Source organism: Diorhabda carinulata, chromosome X (genome assembly GCF_026250575.1).
Source record: "Diorhabda carinulata isolate Delta chromosome X, icDioCari1.1, whole genome shotgun sequence".
Lineage (NCBI taxonomy): Eukaryota > Metazoa > Arthropoda > Insecta > Coleoptera > Chrysomelidae > Diorhabda > Diorhabda carinulata.
The window spans coordinates 7,368,036-7,386,154 of NC_079472.1; the positions used below are offsets into that span (position 1 = coordinate 7,368,036).

General features: G+C 31.2%; 2 protein-coding genes across 5 annotated transcripts in view; one reads left to right on the forward strand and one right to left on the reverse strand.

The window, feature by feature from the left end:
• LOC130901242 (ATP-citrate synthase) overlaps window positions 1–12,622 on the forward strand; it is a 52,249-nt gene extending 39,627 nt beyond the window's left edge. For 2 of the 4 annotated variants that reach the window (XM_057812451.1, XM_057812452.1), the window contains exons 8-15: window positions 1,070–1,123; window positions 4,718–5,159; window positions 5,240–5,453; window positions 8,005–8,132; window positions 9,232–9,375; window positions 9,438–9,623; window positions 9,706–9,996; window positions 11,687–12,622. In XM_057812451.1, the coding sequence (XP_057668434.1) occupies window positions 1,070–1,123; window positions 4,718–5,159; window positions 5,240–5,453; window positions 8,005–8,132; window positions 9,232–9,375; window positions 9,438–9,623; window positions 9,706–9,996; window positions 11,687–12,141 (1,914 nt within the window). In that variant the 3' untranslated portion in view covers window positions 12,142–12,622. The remainder of the gene's footprint in view (window positions 1–1,069; window positions 1,124–4,717; window positions 5,160–5,239; window positions 5,454–8,004; window positions 8,133–9,231; window positions 9,376–9,437; window positions 9,624–9,705; window positions 9,997–11,686) is intronic. The other 2 variants (XM_057812453.1, XM_057812455.1) reach the window with 1 other exon arrangement.
• A 2,101-nt stretch (window positions 12,623–14,723) lies between these two features.
• Window positions 14,724–17,761, reverse strand: LOC130901741 (nucleolar protein 11). The gene is made up of 4 exons (XM_057813313.1): window positions 17,527–17,761; window positions 17,311–17,475; window positions 16,924–17,251; window positions 14,724–16,249 (listed from the first exon to the last, which is right to left on the reverse strand). Exons 1-4 carry the CDS (start codon window positions 17,653–17,655, stop codon window positions 15,183–15,185), a joined length of 1,689 nt encoding a protein of 562 aa, XP_057669296.1. The 5' UTR covers window positions 17,656–17,761; the 3' UTR covers window positions 14,724–15,182.
• Window positions 17,762–18,119: the final 358 nt, after the last annotated feature.

Here is an 18,119-nt window from a genome sequence, read left to right on the forward strand (position 1 = left end):
AATTAATAGAATTATCATTCCTAAAACAAAAAAGAAAATATTATGGGGATTAAGAAAAAAAAAATAACATGTGTGCATTTTACAGGTATAGATAAATTATCAATTGAAGTATTTAATAATCGTTATTTGGTTTAATATAAAAACATGGTAATTGTTTATAAATTGGATTTGGTGGGTAGAGGGTAGCTAATGCAAAATAACATAATCACTTGAGATATAATCATTCATTTTGTGTACTTATATGTTTTCAAGTTTAGTTCACTAAGAAGATGGTATTACTAAGTAATTTATTTAGTAGGTTAGGTTTGATTACCGGTTAACCGAATTTATGATAAGCTTGCAAAAAAAACTTGAAACTGTTTAATAATTATTTGGTTTAGTTATTATTTTATTGGAAAACAAGATAACTTCATTAAAATTGTGGAAAGAGATCATTAGTACAGATTAGTACTATTTTTGGCCTGCACAGATTAGTACTATTTGTGGCCTGCACAGATTAGTACTTTTTGTGGCCTCACAAGAAAGCAGTTCAATTCAGTGTTGCCACAGTGAGACAAAAAAGTACCATTTTTCATTACATCAATTATTAATTCTTTGATGTTTACAAATCTTAGCAAAAAGTATTTGTATTTTGCACGTACAAAATAAGTCCTAAAACGTATTTCAAATAAAATATAAATGCTTTTCTAAAAAAAGTATTTAAATACAAAATGGAAATAGATATTTTGAATTTTGCATTTCAAATACTGTTATTTTTAAAATGTCACATCTCTGCAAAAATTAATAGTCAACAAATAAACATGAAGGCAACGATATATACAACACTCTGATTTAAAGGTTATAATGTAATTGAACATTTAGAATAAGTAAATAACAATAACAAACTTTTATAAAACGCTAGAATTTTGTTTATCAGAATAATCAATTTTAATTAAAAAAAAATTAACTATTTCTCACCATTGTATACTTGCATGAGATTTTTTAAATGTTTGTTGTACTAATAGCTGTAAATAACGCTAACAATTCAGTAAATTGTGACATAAAAAAATTGTTGTTTGATTTGTTAAAGGGAAATTTACCAAACAGCGTACTCTCATCATCATCATCACCACGACAAGCGGAGGTAACCATCAAACAGATTTCTCATAAGTTCTGAATTGTATCTGAAAAAAACAAACAATATGTCGATGTTCTCTAAAGTCACTTTGTTTTCTTCTTCGTAAGTTTTATTTATAATAAAATGTGATATATGTTTTGTACAATATAGGAATTTCTTGCGGGATTTTGTTCTAATATAAACAATTTGGAAATTTAGAAAAAAGGTATTTTCCATCGCGCTTTGTTAGACACAATGATAATCTATACAATTCACATTGTCATTTTTATAGGGGGTGTGATAATATATAACTATCAAATGGTTATTCCTTACCAGTTACAAAAAAAATCAAATTGGAAAAGGTCATGTCCGTCCAATTGTTTTTATATTGTTAGTCTATTTCAACACTACTTAACATCATTCGTGTAAGGCAGATACAAGTATTATGACGTAGCAATGGGAAGTTCTCTAAGCCCGGTTTTAATGAATTTTCTCATGGAGAAATTCATGGAACAAGCCTTGAACAATAGTTCCTAAAAGCCAAAAATTTGGTTCAGATCATCTGGAGTCGTGGATCAAAAAAAAAGCTCCAAGAATTTTTAGAACGCATCAACTATATACAGTTTACAATGGAAACCAAAGAAAACGAACAACTAGTATTCCTGCATGTTCTCAACACTAGAATAGGAAGAGAATTAGGACATAAAGTCTATAGAAAAACTTCGAATATCATCCTTATTTAAATCTTGACCGAAAGAGCCAGAAAAATTTACGTGGGATTAGTACAGGGGACACCCAAATAATAAAGAAAAGGTAAAACCAGTAAACATAACATTTCTTCCTTACATTCCAAGAGTCACAATTAGAATTAGCCGTTTACAGAGAAAATGCAAAATATAAACAGTATACAAGTCAACCAGGCAAATTTGTGAAACTGTCAAAGACAAACGGGATCATCTTTCAAACTCTTCAGCCTTCTGCATTCGATGTTCTATGAGACGTTGTATGTGGGTATTACAAAATGGTTCATAAATACTAGAATTAAATAACACATAGCTAATTTTCGTCTGAAGCAACTTCAACAGAATAGAAGAAGGACTTGAACTAAACTAAATGGATACAGATATTACGAAATACAAAAATCGTCCACAGCAACAGCTCCGGTCACTCCAACCGTCGCTAATATATAAAAACTTGGACCAGGCTGTCTGAATCAATCGGAGGAGCAAGCAACACGTTGTCAACTAGACTACTTGCTTAGACACTTCAAGTAGTTAACCGATGCTCTCAGAGCATGTCCATGAAACCTCGCGAAGAAATAAGTTTCTCTGAGTCCTAGCACTTAGTAACCTCTATTTTCAAAACAAGTTACATGGTCAGGCTCTAAGCGTATTAAACCCAACTAAGTTTCACGAATAAATGACACAGATAAATCTTATATAGGCTGGTATATACATGATGTCTCGTTATGTTTTCACAATCCATTTTCTCATTTCACCAGAAATGTATGAAATTTATTGTAGTTTTTGCGTCTAATTGTGATGTTTCATCATTCCAATTATTCGATCAATAAATTTTCAAATTATTGAATTGCTCCATACAACACCTAATTTATATTGCCCCCTGCGTTCTAGACAAAAAAAGAAGAGGGTGTTAATAAAAGCATTAATGTGTTAACACATAATTTTCTCAATTGACTTGAATATAGTCCTGTATTATCTCCCCCAGGGCAAATTGTAATATAGAGTGTCAAATGACAAGAAATAAGTTCAATTTTTTTCTGTTCAATCCAAATAGGATTCCTGATTATTTATAAATAAGCAGAAAATGTTGAAATAACCAACAATTTTTCTATTTATTCCATACCAACAACAATCAAATCGTGATACCGTACCCAGATTATTCCTACCCAGAAAAATGAGAAAATTAAATAAGAAATAAACCAGCTTCGAAATTTTTTTCTTACCATTTATATTTAGCTATTTCGAATTATTTTATGCTTATATTGTTATCAGGAGAATTATTTAGGCTATTTAGAACTTTGAAGTTTTTTTATAAAATTATGATTATACAAATCTGTTGTAAGAAATACCAACCATCTCGCGTTACTTACCAATCTCATATACCCGCTCCATACTCTCGCGAAGCGTCTCCTATAGGCTTCTCTTGGCGAGTGGAGCCGCTAGAAGTACTAACCATCTCCCTTCTACATTCATTCAGTTGTCCGCTACTACTAAATGGACGTGATTTAAATAACTGTATTAGCTACTTAAGGAAATTTGTGTGAAAATTTTCCGACTTCAACCTAAATACATCAGCTTTTTTCAATATAAGTTTTGAAATATATTTGCGCAAGCATTGAGATATTCTTACTAAAATTTCAGCCAATTTGAACCCTGAATTTCTATTTGATAATCGTATAAGTGAGTAGTTGTGAAGATTTTTATTGAAAGGTAGAAAATTATGTATGGAAGAGGCGTTAGACACTGTGTACCGTGAGACTCTGCACCATCATTTAGGACCGTAAATTTTTGGGCAACTAAAATCGAACGTGATCGTATCATCTTGACTGTTTGGCACGGCTAAAAACTGCAACAACCAGCGATATCATCGAAAAAGTTCAACAAATGCTTCTGACCGACCTTTGGATTAAGGTTAAGAAGATAGGAAAAGACTATCAATGTATGAAATGAATGCATTTCCCACATATTGGTATCAAAACGTATTGCGATGAACTTATTGAAACGTTTTAGGCAAAATGAGTTGAATTTTTTGCGTCGATTCATAGCTATAGGTTAAACCTAGTTCCACCAAAATCCCCTGAAAAGAAATAACAGTCACAACAGTGGATTGTAAAGGGCGAATTTGCTCCGAAAACGGCAAAGACGCTTACATCGGTCAGAAAAGTGATGCGACCCTGTTTTGGTATAGTCATTTGTGTTTATCGACTACCTTCAATCTCCAGGACAATACACTTAAGTGACCGCGATGGCTAATCTGGTCTCCAGCGACTTTTTCCTTCTCTCAAAGTTTCATTTACATCATACGTAAACGCCTATTTCAAGAAGAAATGCGGCAATTATTATTTGGAAATATTAAGAAAAATTAAGAAACTAAGTTGAAAAATAAAAAGGAACATGGGAAAAACGTCTTGTTCCTTTGTTATGTCGCATAGTTTTCAAACAACCCTTGTATCTGCCTACCCATACAATACAAATATTCATTACACTATAAAAATTTTAAAAAATGTTATGATTATATTTGTGTATTTTTTTTTTTCTTGTGATAATATTTTGGATTCCAAAGTGGTGTAGAAGACTTTTGCTGACGTTTTTTAACGATGCAGCTTTATATTATACAGCCCAGTATTAAAAAATGAAACACTTATTTTCGCACAAACACTTAAAATACAAAGCCACAACAAATCTTCAATGCACAGTAAATTCCTAAAAACAACTCAATATAGAAAATAATTAATTTTAAACTTATCATAATCATTTGTTTTATGTCTTGTTGGCTTTTGCTTGTAATTGTTAGAGAACAACTTCATATTATTATTTTTCCTATTTAAATTGATTTGGATATGAATTGTATGAAAAAAATCTATTTCTTTTCCAATAGGGAGATGGAAAGGTACTACCAATGTTCACCAGTACTACAAAAGCAATAATTTGGGGTATGCAAAATCGCGCTGTTCAAAGTATGCTCGATTTCGATTTCGTTTGCAACCGAAACGCTCCTAGCGTAGTAGCCATAATTTATCCATTCACCGGTGACCACAAACAGAAATTCTATTGGGGACACAAAGAAATTCTTATACCAGTTTATAAACAAATGAAAGATGCCATGACAAAACACGCCGATGCCGACGTACTCGTTAATTTTGCTTCACTTCGTTCGGCCTATTCGAGTACCGTCGAAACTATGGAATATCCACAAATTAGAACTATTGCAATAATCGCCGAAGGAATTCCGGAAAATTACACCAGGAAATTGATTAAACTGGCTGATGAAAAGAAAGTTTCTATCATTGGACCGGCCACTGTAGGAGGACTCAAACCGGGTAAGTATCAATAATTTTATACAATTCATATATTTTTTGTTGCTAATAAAATTCCCATTAATTTTTGTTAAAAACTATAGGGTGCTTCAAGATTGGTAATACTGGTGGTATGATGGATAACATTCTACATTCCAAATTGTATAGACCCGGTAGTGTAGCTTACGTATCCAGATCCGGTGGTATGTCTAATGAGTTGAACAACATCGTATCCAAAGCAACAGATGGTGTTTACGAAGGTGTAGCTATTGGTGGAGACAGATATCCGGGAACCACTTTCATGGATCACATTATGAGGTATATTTACTGATATGTTTCAATGTTTAAAATCTTACCTTACGCTGGTTATTGGCATCCTCCACAATTATCCACTACCTTTCGTTGCTTATCAGATCTTAAAGAATATCCTTATTTTCCAGGATATAATTCACCTCGTTTTTGTATTTAATTCTCTTTATAGTTACACCGATTCTAGGATTTGTAACTAGTAACAAACGACATTATTTAAATGAAAAGTGTACGATATAATTTTATTTTGTTTTTTTTTTAATTGCTTTTAAAATAGATAGAAGTTTTTATGCTGTTTTTATAAAATAAAATTCAACAATCGATCACCTAAAACGTGTTTTTCAAAATAAAAATCTAATGTTAACCTCACTTAATAATTTTTTTTCCTCAGTTATCATCAAAAATTAGTAGAAAGTTACAATTAAATTCATAAAACAGAATTCCAAATATCAATCAAATTATTTGGGTCATTTTATCATTCTCGTTTCGATGTATATGTGTACCATTTTTAAAAATTATCTTTTTCTGGTATTTTACTCTGTTTTAAGAATTTTTGAAATTTTTATGTATGTTTATTTGATATTTAATGGTTTTTTTAATGCAATATTGACTTTTTTCTATTTTCCAAATATTGAGATATTTGTACTATGTAAACAATGTCATAGAAGAGAGAGCAAACCAACTGAAAACTAACAAATACAATTTTGAAACAGTCTCGACTTTTAACTATATAGGAATAACGTTGGGACAAACAACCAGAGACAGGATAAAGAAAAAGATACAAAAAGGCTATCAAGCCTATGGAAGAAACAAAAACCTATTAAAAAACATAACCAAACAAAACGAAATAAAAATGTACAAAACCCTAATAAGACCAGTAATCACATATCCGATGGAAACAACTGTAATCAACAAAAAAGAAAGCAGAACTTAAAATAACCGAGAGAAATATAATGAGAACTTCAACAGGTCTAAACAAAACACAGGAGGGAGAAATAAGAGCAAAGAAAAACGAGAAATAGAGAGAGATTTGGGGAACGAAAATATAGTGAAATACATAAAAGCAAAAAAACTCAACTGTGCTGGGCATATAATGAAAAGAAAACCAACTGAAATGATCAAAAGAATAACGCAATGAATCCCATTCTGGCCCAAGAGATGAGGCAGGCCGAGAAAGAATTGAAGAAACGAAATAGAAGAAGACATAAGAGCACTGCTGAAACCGAAAGAAATGGAAAATAATAACAAAAGCAGCCAAGACAAACGATAAACTATAAAGAAAACAAAAATAGAAAACAAGGAGTTCTCCACCCCAAAAAAGGATTTTAAAGCGCTAAAATCGATAGGCATAATCTAAAGGATTGAAAGGCTTGATGATGATAATGAAGATGAAACAACGTCATAATAATTACAAGGTACTTAATGAACAATATTACTTCTTTTGTTTTTAGGTGGTATAGATTTATAACATTAGATTTTATTAAAGTAAATAGTAAATTTAACACTTTGTTTTTGATATTTACCAAATTCTATTTTATATCGTCTACCTGCTGACCTGGCAAACATTGTTTTGCCATATAAATGATATCTAGGAAATATTTTTCTAATTCAATAAAAATAACTAACTCATTATAAGTGTGTAAGGATGTAATTACAATCGTAAACATTGTAGGCAATGAAAGTATGCTTTATTTATGTTAATAAATTATTCTTCATTAAAGTAACGAATATATTTCAAATTACAATTCTTGATAGCTATCTAAATATCAAAAATAGTTATATTTTTACTATTATTATATGCGAGAACATGCCACATACAGTTGTCCAATAACCACATTGGAATGAGCGTCACATTCAACATTAGGCTCATACTGGAATGCTAGTGGAAGAAATAAATTTGATGTAAATGTTCGAAGATTTTGTTGGCTTTGTCGGTCAATTCCTCTACGTCTGTTGACTATGAATCTGCGCGTTTCTCTTCGTTCTAATTGTCTCTATTGATTTCGTACCTAAGAGATGTAATTTGGCGAAATAAATATATGACTACCAGGAGCAGAATATACAAGACCTGTGTGAGACCAGTAATGACATACCCGATAGAGACCAGAGCACAGAACACCATAACTAAGCGGCTTTTAAGAATTACTGAAATGCGAACGCTGAGATCAATAGCGGGACATGCATTATTTGCCCACAAAAGAAATGATGAAATAAGGGAGACATGTGACATTTAGGATGTAGTGAGATGGAATGGAGAGACCACATGTCACATGACCGGTCGTCAAAGATTGCAAAGGAAGAAAAATCGAATATATACCGACCACCTTCAAGATGATGGTATGAAAGCTGGTCTTCATCATCCCAGTTGCAGCTAGGCAACAATCGATGCAAACACAGGACTAAATAAAGGTTGGTCGTAGAAAGGTGAAAATTTAGAAGTTTATGTATTTTCTAATGCCATATTATGAAAAAATAAAAATGTTAGGGTGAACAACACTTACCACTTAGAAGTATCAACTTCTCTCGTCGTAATAACTAAAAATGTTTGGTTATCTTACAGATATCAAGCAGATGATAACATTAAAATGATCATTTTACTTGGAGAAGTAGGGGGCACAGAAGAATATCAAGTCTGCCAAGCTTTGGAATCCAAAAAGATCACTAAACCATTAGTAGCTTGGTGTATAGGTACGTTTTTTGTTTGATATAATAACAGTTGCTCTGTTTTCAATCGTATCTATATGATTGTGGTGTACATCTTTTAATTGTCTTGTTTAATGGAAATTATGTTTCATTGGGGTGGTCCAACTTTGATTAGGATTGTTTCCTATTTGTTGGAGTCTATTACTACTTCGGTTGGAGCTGTTTCTTACAAGTATTGAGGTTGTTGTTTGTTTTATTTTGCTATCCTATTTAATTAAGATTGTTTTCTGAGCCATTAAGTGATCCTGTTTAATTAGAATCGTTTATGTTTGGGTGTTTCTACTTAGATTGGAACTATTTCATTGTTAAGAGAGGATACTTCCACTTTGATTGGCATCATGTTATGCTTAAATGAGCTAGTCCTTTTAATGGAAACTATGTTTTATTAAGAATAGGCATAGGATTTTTTCCTACTTGTTGGAATCTACTCCTACTTTGATTGGTGCTCTTTCTAGCAAGTGTTGTTTGTTTTATTCAACTTGTATTAAGCTATTTTGACTGTTTACGTTTAAGTGCTCATACTCTAATTGGAATTATTTGCTCCTTAATTGAGGTTATGTACATTTTGATTGGCACTGCTTAGTGCTTATATGTATTGCTCTGTTTGTATGGAAACTCTGTTCTATTGAGATGGTCCAACTTTTGTTAGGATTGTTCTCTGCTTAAATAAACTGATCTATTTAATTAGAATTGCTGCTATTTGTTTGGAGTGTTCCTCTTTTGTTTAGAGCTGATTCCTGTTTAATTATAACTATTAGGTATTGTTATATAGACTATTATTATTTTATTCTGACTTTCAATCATTAGGACTGCTCCTGCCAACTGGACCTTTTCTCTCTACCAGTGTTATTTATTTATTTCTTTAGTCTATTTTGTCATTGTCAAATTTTTTAGATTTCAGTTAAAAACTTCTGGTACTATTCCTTTGGTTGCCTCTTTATATTCATATATTTCCTCAATTTACATTTTATTTTAGTAAATAACCATTTTTATACTATGGATCAAATTGGTATGGTTACATCCATGCCAGAATAATAACTTTTATTATGTCTATTGTTCCCACAAATTGATGATGCTTCTTTAGGTACGTGTGCTGGTATGTTCACATCGGAAGTTCAATTTGGACACGCAGGGTCATGTGCAAATTCTAATCTAGAAACTGCTACTGCCAAAAATGAAGCCCTGAAAACTGCCGGTGCTTACGTACCAGATTCATTCGATTACTTAGGTAATATATTTCAATAGATTTCTTTTTTGTTTTTAATGCATAACAATTTTCAATATTTACAGGTGATATAATCTCTAAGGTATATGAACAACTTGTGAAACAACATGTTATAATACCAGCTCCAGAAGTACCTCCTCCGACGGTTCCGATGGACTACAGCTGGGCTAGAGAACTAGGTCTTATTAGAAAACCTGCTAGCTTCATGACATCTATTTGTGACGAAAGGGGACAAGAACTGATTTATGCAGGTAAAAATCTAAATGGAATGATAAGGACAAAATTATTGATCCGTAATTAAGATGAACAATTAAAACGTTGTTTCTCTTTTAGGCATGCCAATTTCGGACGTACTTCAAAAGAACGTCGGTATCGGAGGTGTTATATCACTACTTTGGTTCCAAAGATGTTTACCACCGTATGTATGTAAATTCTTCGAGATGTGCTTGATGGTTACCGCCGATCATGGACCGGCAGTATCAGGAGCGCACAATACAATAGTATGCGCCCGTGCCGGCAAAGATTTAGTTTCGAGTTTGGTGTCGGGTTTATTGACGATTGGTGATAGATTCGGTGGAGCGTTAGATGGTGCAGCTAAGACTTTCAGCGAAGCTTATGATAAAGGTTGGTTTGAACATAACAAACAAAAAATTTTTTGATTAATAGATATATATATATATTAAAAAAAAGTATCAATAGGAAGGACAAGGTCTCATAGAGTCAAAAAGATAACATTTTATTAATCGCAGAATCGTTGTATTCGTATGTCCTTCAGATTAGTTCTAGAATGTTGATAGAACGCTCTAGAATATTCGATAGCTACGTAATCTTGTAGCGAAAACTTGAGATAAAAAGAATCTAATATATCTAAATAACCAAAAAGAATTAGTAGGGGTAATATTTTGAAAAAGACAGTAGAATGAAAATCAAATTGGTATTAACAGTGTATGCAAGATTTGGAAAAAGAAGATATGTGAAAAGTGTAGTAAAATAAAAATACAGGAGCAGCCACGACCAATGAAAAATGAATGTTGAATCAAAAATAAATGAGAATTGAGTCACTTTTCAAAAAAGGAATATGAAGATACTTCAAACAGTAAATTGTAATTTTAAAGATTGAACTACTTGATGATTTCTAAGCAATCCAAATTTTTTCTTCAGTTTCATGAATAGACATAAGCTAAATTTATCCTACTGCTGCGTTGAGGTCAAAATCTCTATTCATATTCTCTCTGAGTGTGGAACTTCGGAGTATTACATCTGGGAACACTTAAATTAGAATATAAATATCTTTGACACATCCTGAACTTTCCGAAAAAAATGGGATTCATAGATCAGCTGTGAATATCTTTAGCTCCGTAGCAAGAAAAAGAGGCTCTCAGTCTATATGACACCTGAATTGCAACATAGAATGTATTTCATAGTTTCTTCCTCCAATGAAGAGAACTAACACTGCTGTTAACTGCATCAATTTTATTTGCCTATTGAGCTTAAAATGATGTATTGACATTGTGTAGATGAAAATATATAGAAATGTTTCACGCACTTAAAAATAACTTTAAAAAAAACTCTATTTTCTACACAATGACAAAAAAATGGAACTTTTTTACAATTTTGTTAATTATAACTTTGCATAAAATGAGTCAAAAGAACGACAATGACAATTTGTACGAGAATTTATAATTTTATTATGCTGTTGTCGCATCTTCGCATCATTTTGACGTGACGTTCACATTTCTATATAAATAGTCTTATTTCATAATCGTTTATTGTCAAAAATATTTTTTTTATTCAAATGTGCCACATTCTTTTAGGCTGTTATGAGATAGGTAGGTGAATTACCGCAAAAGTACTTTTCTTTTCTGCCTCAAATTTACTTGCATGTTCCCTTTGGTACTGTATACCAATGTGTTCCACAATTCACTCATCATAACCTCACAAATGCTTGGAAGAACTGAAATGTAGACAAATTGATAAACGAATATTTCATTTTTAACTTAACAACACAACCACGAACCTATTAAAAACATTATTATAATGTAAAGAAATTTTTTTTTCATAATTGAAACTTTACTTTCTTTAAATCGATGTAGTATGACAATCATTTGTTGTAGCCGATGTTGTAGAAATGTAGAAGTACGCTAAAGTTTTAAAATGCAAAAAGATAACTTTCAGATTTTATATACATTCACATTCGAATAAAAAATAATGTATAACACGTGTGAGTTGTTTCCACTTTACTACTTTTGATCCTTGTATCATAAACTACTATTCTATATTTTTCTTTTTAATGATAGATTGCGTTTTATTTCAGGAATGCACCCAGCTGAATTCGTTAACCACATGCGTAACAAAGGGGAATTAATCATGGGTATCGGCCATAGGGTAAAATCTATAAACAACCCCGATCAACGTGTAAAAATAGTTAAAGAATTCGTAATGGCTAATTTCCCAGCAACCCCTCTTCTTCAATACGCTCTTGAAGTAGAAAAGATCACGACTAGTAAAAAACCCAATCTCATTCTCAACGTTGATGGAGTCATCGCTTGCACTTTCGTCGATATGTTGAGAAACTGCGGTAGTTTCACTAGAGAAGAAGCACAAGAATATATTGATATTGGTTCAATCAACTCATTATTCGTTCTTGGAAGGTCTATCGGTTTCATAGGGCACTATATGGACCAAAAGAGGCTAAAACAAGGATTATACAGGCACCCATGGGATGATATTTCTTACGTTCTTCCGGAACAATATAATAATGATAATTAAAAAAAATGCATTTAATAATTTTTAAATATATTTGGTCTATAATGACGTTGATACACTTACCCCTACAGCACTATACGTTGAAAATATTTGTGTCTAAAGCACTTGAAAATGAGATCCCAAAATTATGTGATTAATTTATTTCTAGATCAAATGTTATAAATAAAAGGAGGATTTAATTTTTTTTCTCAAAAATATCTGTTTCGACTAGTTTTCGGTTTCTTAGTTTGTTACACAAACATTGATTATAGCGAAATTTGTATAGTGCGTATTAACAATTAAGTTAAAGTGTTTTCATGTTATTTTTTGAAAAATTTGTTATTTATTTTTTTATAAATTTGTTTATCAATTTGCATTTATGTAAATACTAAAATGTTTGTGATTTCCAATATTGGACAGATATTCCAAATCACATTAAATTTTCTATATTTTTTGTTCCCGAGGTTTATATTTAAAATGGCCATTAAAATAATGTAAGAGTAAACGAGTTTAATTTTTTTTCCAACCCAATATTTGGAATTTTATATGTATACCTAGAAAATATAAGGTGAAATTTTAAATTTCACTTTCGAAACTTTATTTTCAAAAACTTTAGTAACCAAATTGACATAGATTACATAACCAAGTCCAAACCAGAATTAATAACAAATAACAATAACAAAAAATATAAAAGAGGTGCGCACTAATCTACGCTAGAGCGAATGAACGTGATTTTCTTAAATAGATCGCTAGAAAACAACGAAGTTACCTAAGCGAGCACCTGTTTTAGTACCCATCCCACCTCGATAATAAAACGATACTCAAAAGCTGAAAAAAATCATACATATCGATAGAACCTATGCAATCGGCGAATATAATAAAGGTATAGGGGATACTGATTTGATGGACGAGAATATCAATCGATACGGGCTGAGTATTCGTTCAAAAAAATGGTGGTGGTGCATATTCACCAGGTTAATCGACGTTTCCATTATGTAACTTTACAGAAAAACTGGATGAGCAGGGATGCAACTGAACTCTATTCAATTTAACCAGGTATGGAACTTCCCCTAAATCTGCGAGAAGACCTAGTATCTCACTTAACAGGGTAAGCGATGACATCAGATACGATAGACTCGACCACAATCTGCGTATTCCACATAAAAAAATCAAATAGGAGCAGGTGAAGGATGCTGCTTTACGAGGGCAATGTCTAAAAAGTGCGATGTAGTACTTTGTTTAGCAACCCTATTTTTCATATGAAAAGCTAAGTATGCTATTTTTACTTAAATTTTTGGAATTCTGTACTTATTTTTGCCTAACGTTGCCATTTGGTTTTTTAAAAAAATAAACGTCCATGAAGAAATAAAATGTACTTTTTGTATTAGTTTTTCAACATGTTGGTAAAAAACTACTTAAAGTTGACAAAAAGCGAAAAAAAATTTCTCGTAGGTTGAAAGGACTATACGTGAACATCTCAACTATCCTCGATTAACTTTCGAAAACTATTTCCCCAACAGATGCAATATATCCATCTCAAACAACTGGATACTTGATCCATGTCAAGGTAAGTTCAAAAATCTCTCTAAATATACTGGAAGAAAAAAAAACTCATTCAGTTATCTTGTGACAGTTCTATAGAAGAAATTTTTGAAGATCAATCTTTAATTGACTTCTGGCTCAGAATACAAAATTAATATCCCTTGAAGTTCTATTACCATTTTGCACGACATATCTATGCAATAAAGGACTTTCATTATATACTTAGCTGAAAGAAAAATACAGAAACAGGTTAAATGCAGAGCCTGATCTGAAATTGTCACATATTAAGCCTAACTTTGAATTGCTGTGTTCTATCAAAAAGCCACAAATATCCTATTAAGAGTTTTTCCAAATGTAAACTAGTTTGTTAAATTTATCTTTTTTACAACTTTTATAACATTTTAGTCTTGATAATGTTCTATCTAAATGTTTCATGGTTAATATAATCAATTATTCTGCAACATAAAAAATATATATTCGATCAAATTTTATTGCTTTTTTTTACCTGTCATTAAAGTCTACATAGGGGGTTTGTCAAATTTTTTTGGACCTTTCTTTAGGTTCGCGAGGAAAAAAAGGTTGGGAAACAATCATCTACTGGATTTACCCATTTTTGTTCAAACTATGTAAAGAAACTTTTCAAGAAAAATCTTGAAAAAGTGAAGTATTTGCATTTTTTTAAATTAGGGTTTTATATGAGATAAAAGTATTAAATTTTTCATTATTGAGAATCCAAACAAATAATCGTACTCCAAAGTGGTTAGCTAAGCTAAAAATTGTTATATTCCACTACCTACTAATCCTGAAACTTTTGTTTTTGAGAAATTTCCGAAACAAAGAAAAGAGGAAATACTTAAATCTTAACCTAAAGGGGTCACATAGGATAATCCTCGTCCAGCATCTTTAAGCCGGACTCAAGCAAGCAATCTTGCAATGGGTATAAGGTAACATCCGTTAGAATTATTACTTCGCAAGCGCATCTTGTAAATAGGATTAAATTGTATTCAATTGATAATTTTATTGAAGGCTGGAAACAATACATAATTTTCTTATTGAAAAGTGCTTTATATATGGGTATGTTTATTATTTATATAAGTAGGTAGGTACATGCTGTACATCGAAATTTACGAGTTTTAACATAAATCGCGGAGTTACTCTATAACTGTATTTATTGTATATATGAGATTTGTTGATCTTTTTATCAGGCGCTTTTATATTATAATTTCATTATGAAAGTGCCTGACAAAAAACTGATGCATTCGCTTTAGTGAGTATTCATAATTAAATGTTGAAAAAGAATTAAAGTTTGAAAAAATATATATAACGAAGCTAGAGAGGTTTTCTTCTTATTCTGCATTAGGTCCTTTGCATATATGATTACACAGTTATCAATTATTCTGGAATATTTTTAATAGTTCGAAAATACAGCACGTTATAGAAAGAGGAAGTGGATAGATGTGGTAATTTTTTCATTGTATATTAAAGTATAAACTTGTGACTTCTGGCATTGTTTATTGAGAAAATCAGTATAAACTTATTTGTTCAACAGTATACCTCAAATTAGTGATACTCGTACACCTATTTGTAATTTTCTTATTCTTAAAACTAATTAACAATGGCTCGAGTGATTTCAAATCTTCTAAAGCATCTAAATAATCCTTCACTAACTTATTTATTTCATTGAGCGTTTCAAGGAATATTTTATCATTGGACAAGACTATTTTTTGGTAATTGGAATCTATTAAAACTGTAACCCATTCCAAAAATTTTGCGTGAGTTTCCACACAACTTAAACCTGGCAACTGCTTGTCGTTCGCCCATAGACATTGAATAAATTTCAACAGGGACAAAATTTTAGTAGTAGAAATATTTGATCGTAAATATGGAAGTATCAGTACTTCACTGAAAGGTCTGACTAATGCAGTTTTAAGAAGTTTGTCTTTTTTGGAAATATCTAGAACAAAATCTAAAATAGAGACTAAGAATTTTTCTGGTACATCAACAAAGTTCCGCATTATCAGAAACAATAAGTTCGTATCTTCTTGTTTGAAAACTTCAGGTAGTAGTTCTTCCAATATGGCATGTTCAGAATACCCTTGCTTCACAAACTGTTCCAATGTATTTTTCAAATTTTCCGGAAGGTGTGTTTTGAATACTCTTTTATCCCAAGAAGCTACTTCAAACTCATGTATTATCTTAATATCAGGATCGAGATTACTTTGTGATTCTTTGTGACTTCCAACCAGAGCTGCTAATTGTTCAGTTTCTAAATGAAATGGTATAACAGCTAAATTTTGTCCAACAGGAACAAATAGATTATTTTCATGTTTCCAAATTTTACTATTTGCTGAAAACAGTTTAAAAGTTTGTCTCGATTGGGTAACTTTAAATTGAACGTTGTATATCGCTAGTACAGCACCTTCTTCATTACTATTGGCGCCAAACAATGCAATGTAATTCTCATCCAAAGATTTCATTGCAATAAAATGTTTTGGGGATATGCAATCAATAACAGTGAATAGTTCTCCCATGTTGTCTTCTTCAAAGCTGGACTCATCCAATAGTCGAGAATATATGCTGCCATCAGACCCTAAAAATTCACAAAACAATTATTTTACCGATCAAACTAGCACTACATTCACAATCACAATTATAGTGTGATGATCATCAGGAATTTCAACTTAATATGATTATTGCACAAAAAGTTTCATTATAGCAACATTTGCAAGATATAATTTTGAAAAGATTCTAACTTGTTTTCAAGATAGGAATATTTGTAATGGTTTAAAGAACTTAACAGAAAAGATTTGATTACGAATGGCACAAGGAAATAAGTATAAAATGTGGTATTCCCTTCCGAAGCATAACTATCAACTCTTGGACTCATAAATATCAAAAACAGTAATTATTAAATGCAAGAAGCTTATTTCTGTAGATAGATAATAAATTTGTCATATTTTTTTATTTTGCCAGGAAATAATTTTAATCTTAAATAACTCGTCATAAATCATATGCAAAACTTATTGATATAATTTTGTTTTGTTTCACAAGAACTATATGAAAAACATCTTGCCACTCCTATGGCGACATATGAGTATAAAGGGTAAACATATTGTGGTACATATACAGTGGCATATGAGCATAACGGTAAAACACATCTTACCACTCCTATGATTGTAAATGGTAAACATATTGTGGGAGCTATACAGTGGCATACGGTATTCACAGACACAAACCTATGCCCAAAAATTATTAGATACTCACATATAGTTAATATATAAACAATATCTCCTATAACATGATAGGTAAATCCTTTTACAATTAAATCACCTCTCTCCAGTTTAATCCTCTCATATTTATAATTTTCTTCATATTTAGTCCAATAAAAAATATTTCCACTAACGAGACTAACATAGATAAAATTATTCACTTCTTGGCATAGAACATGGTCGATCTGGTTTATTTCTATTTCATTTGTGAGTAAAGATTTCCTATCTTCCACAGCCTGATCGAGCTTATGAATTGAGCCATTTTGAAATAGTATGAAGCAATTATCATTTGACTTCAACAATGTGTGTATTTGTTTTGAGAACTAAAAAATTCATTTGATTTAGGAAAATAATTACTTTGCATTTGCCAGGAAAAACTAACTTTGTATTTTTTTAACTTATCCAAATTATCCTCGTTCACATCCCAAAACTTCACATGAGTTCCATTGAATACGGCAACATATTTAGCTTTTTCTTTGTGGTATATAACTGGCGAACTGAATTTTTCCTTTGATCTCCAAAATGTTATTTGTTTTTGATCCGATACCTAAAAGACAAAAGTACGTAAAATCAAGAGAAAAAAACAAATAACACTTACTCGATATCTGCTAACACTGTTTCTACCTAATGATACAATAATAATCCCTTCTTCATTATCTTCTGAGACATATATACTTTTGGCATCTATAATTGGACATAAACTAAAAAATGCACCTAGTTTTGCCATTTTAGTTAAAGAAGTATAATCTAACAAAGTTCAAAATAAACCAACATGTTTTCATAACTACAAATAAACTCTACTTCTTTTTTATCGATTTCTTCTTTTTGTCTATGTAAATTAGAAATCTTGAACTATAGAATCTATTTTAAAATTCAGAGAAATAACACATCTGAAGAAATTACTAAAAAGTTAATAGATTGAGAGTGATAAAATAAAATACTCAATATGAAAAGGACCGTTTATCTTCATTAAATTCTAGCTAAAACACTATCGGATATTCTAATTAAAATGAATATTAGCAATTATTATTGACAACATTCCATGTACAATACTACAAATAGGTCTTGTTCTCTTGGATATCATCTAACAGACTACGTGTAGACTCACATTAACAGCTTTTATTAGTTGGTAATACACCGTCTAAGTCGTGTAAGAGATAACGGTATATATTTGTATGTATTAAAAGAAGA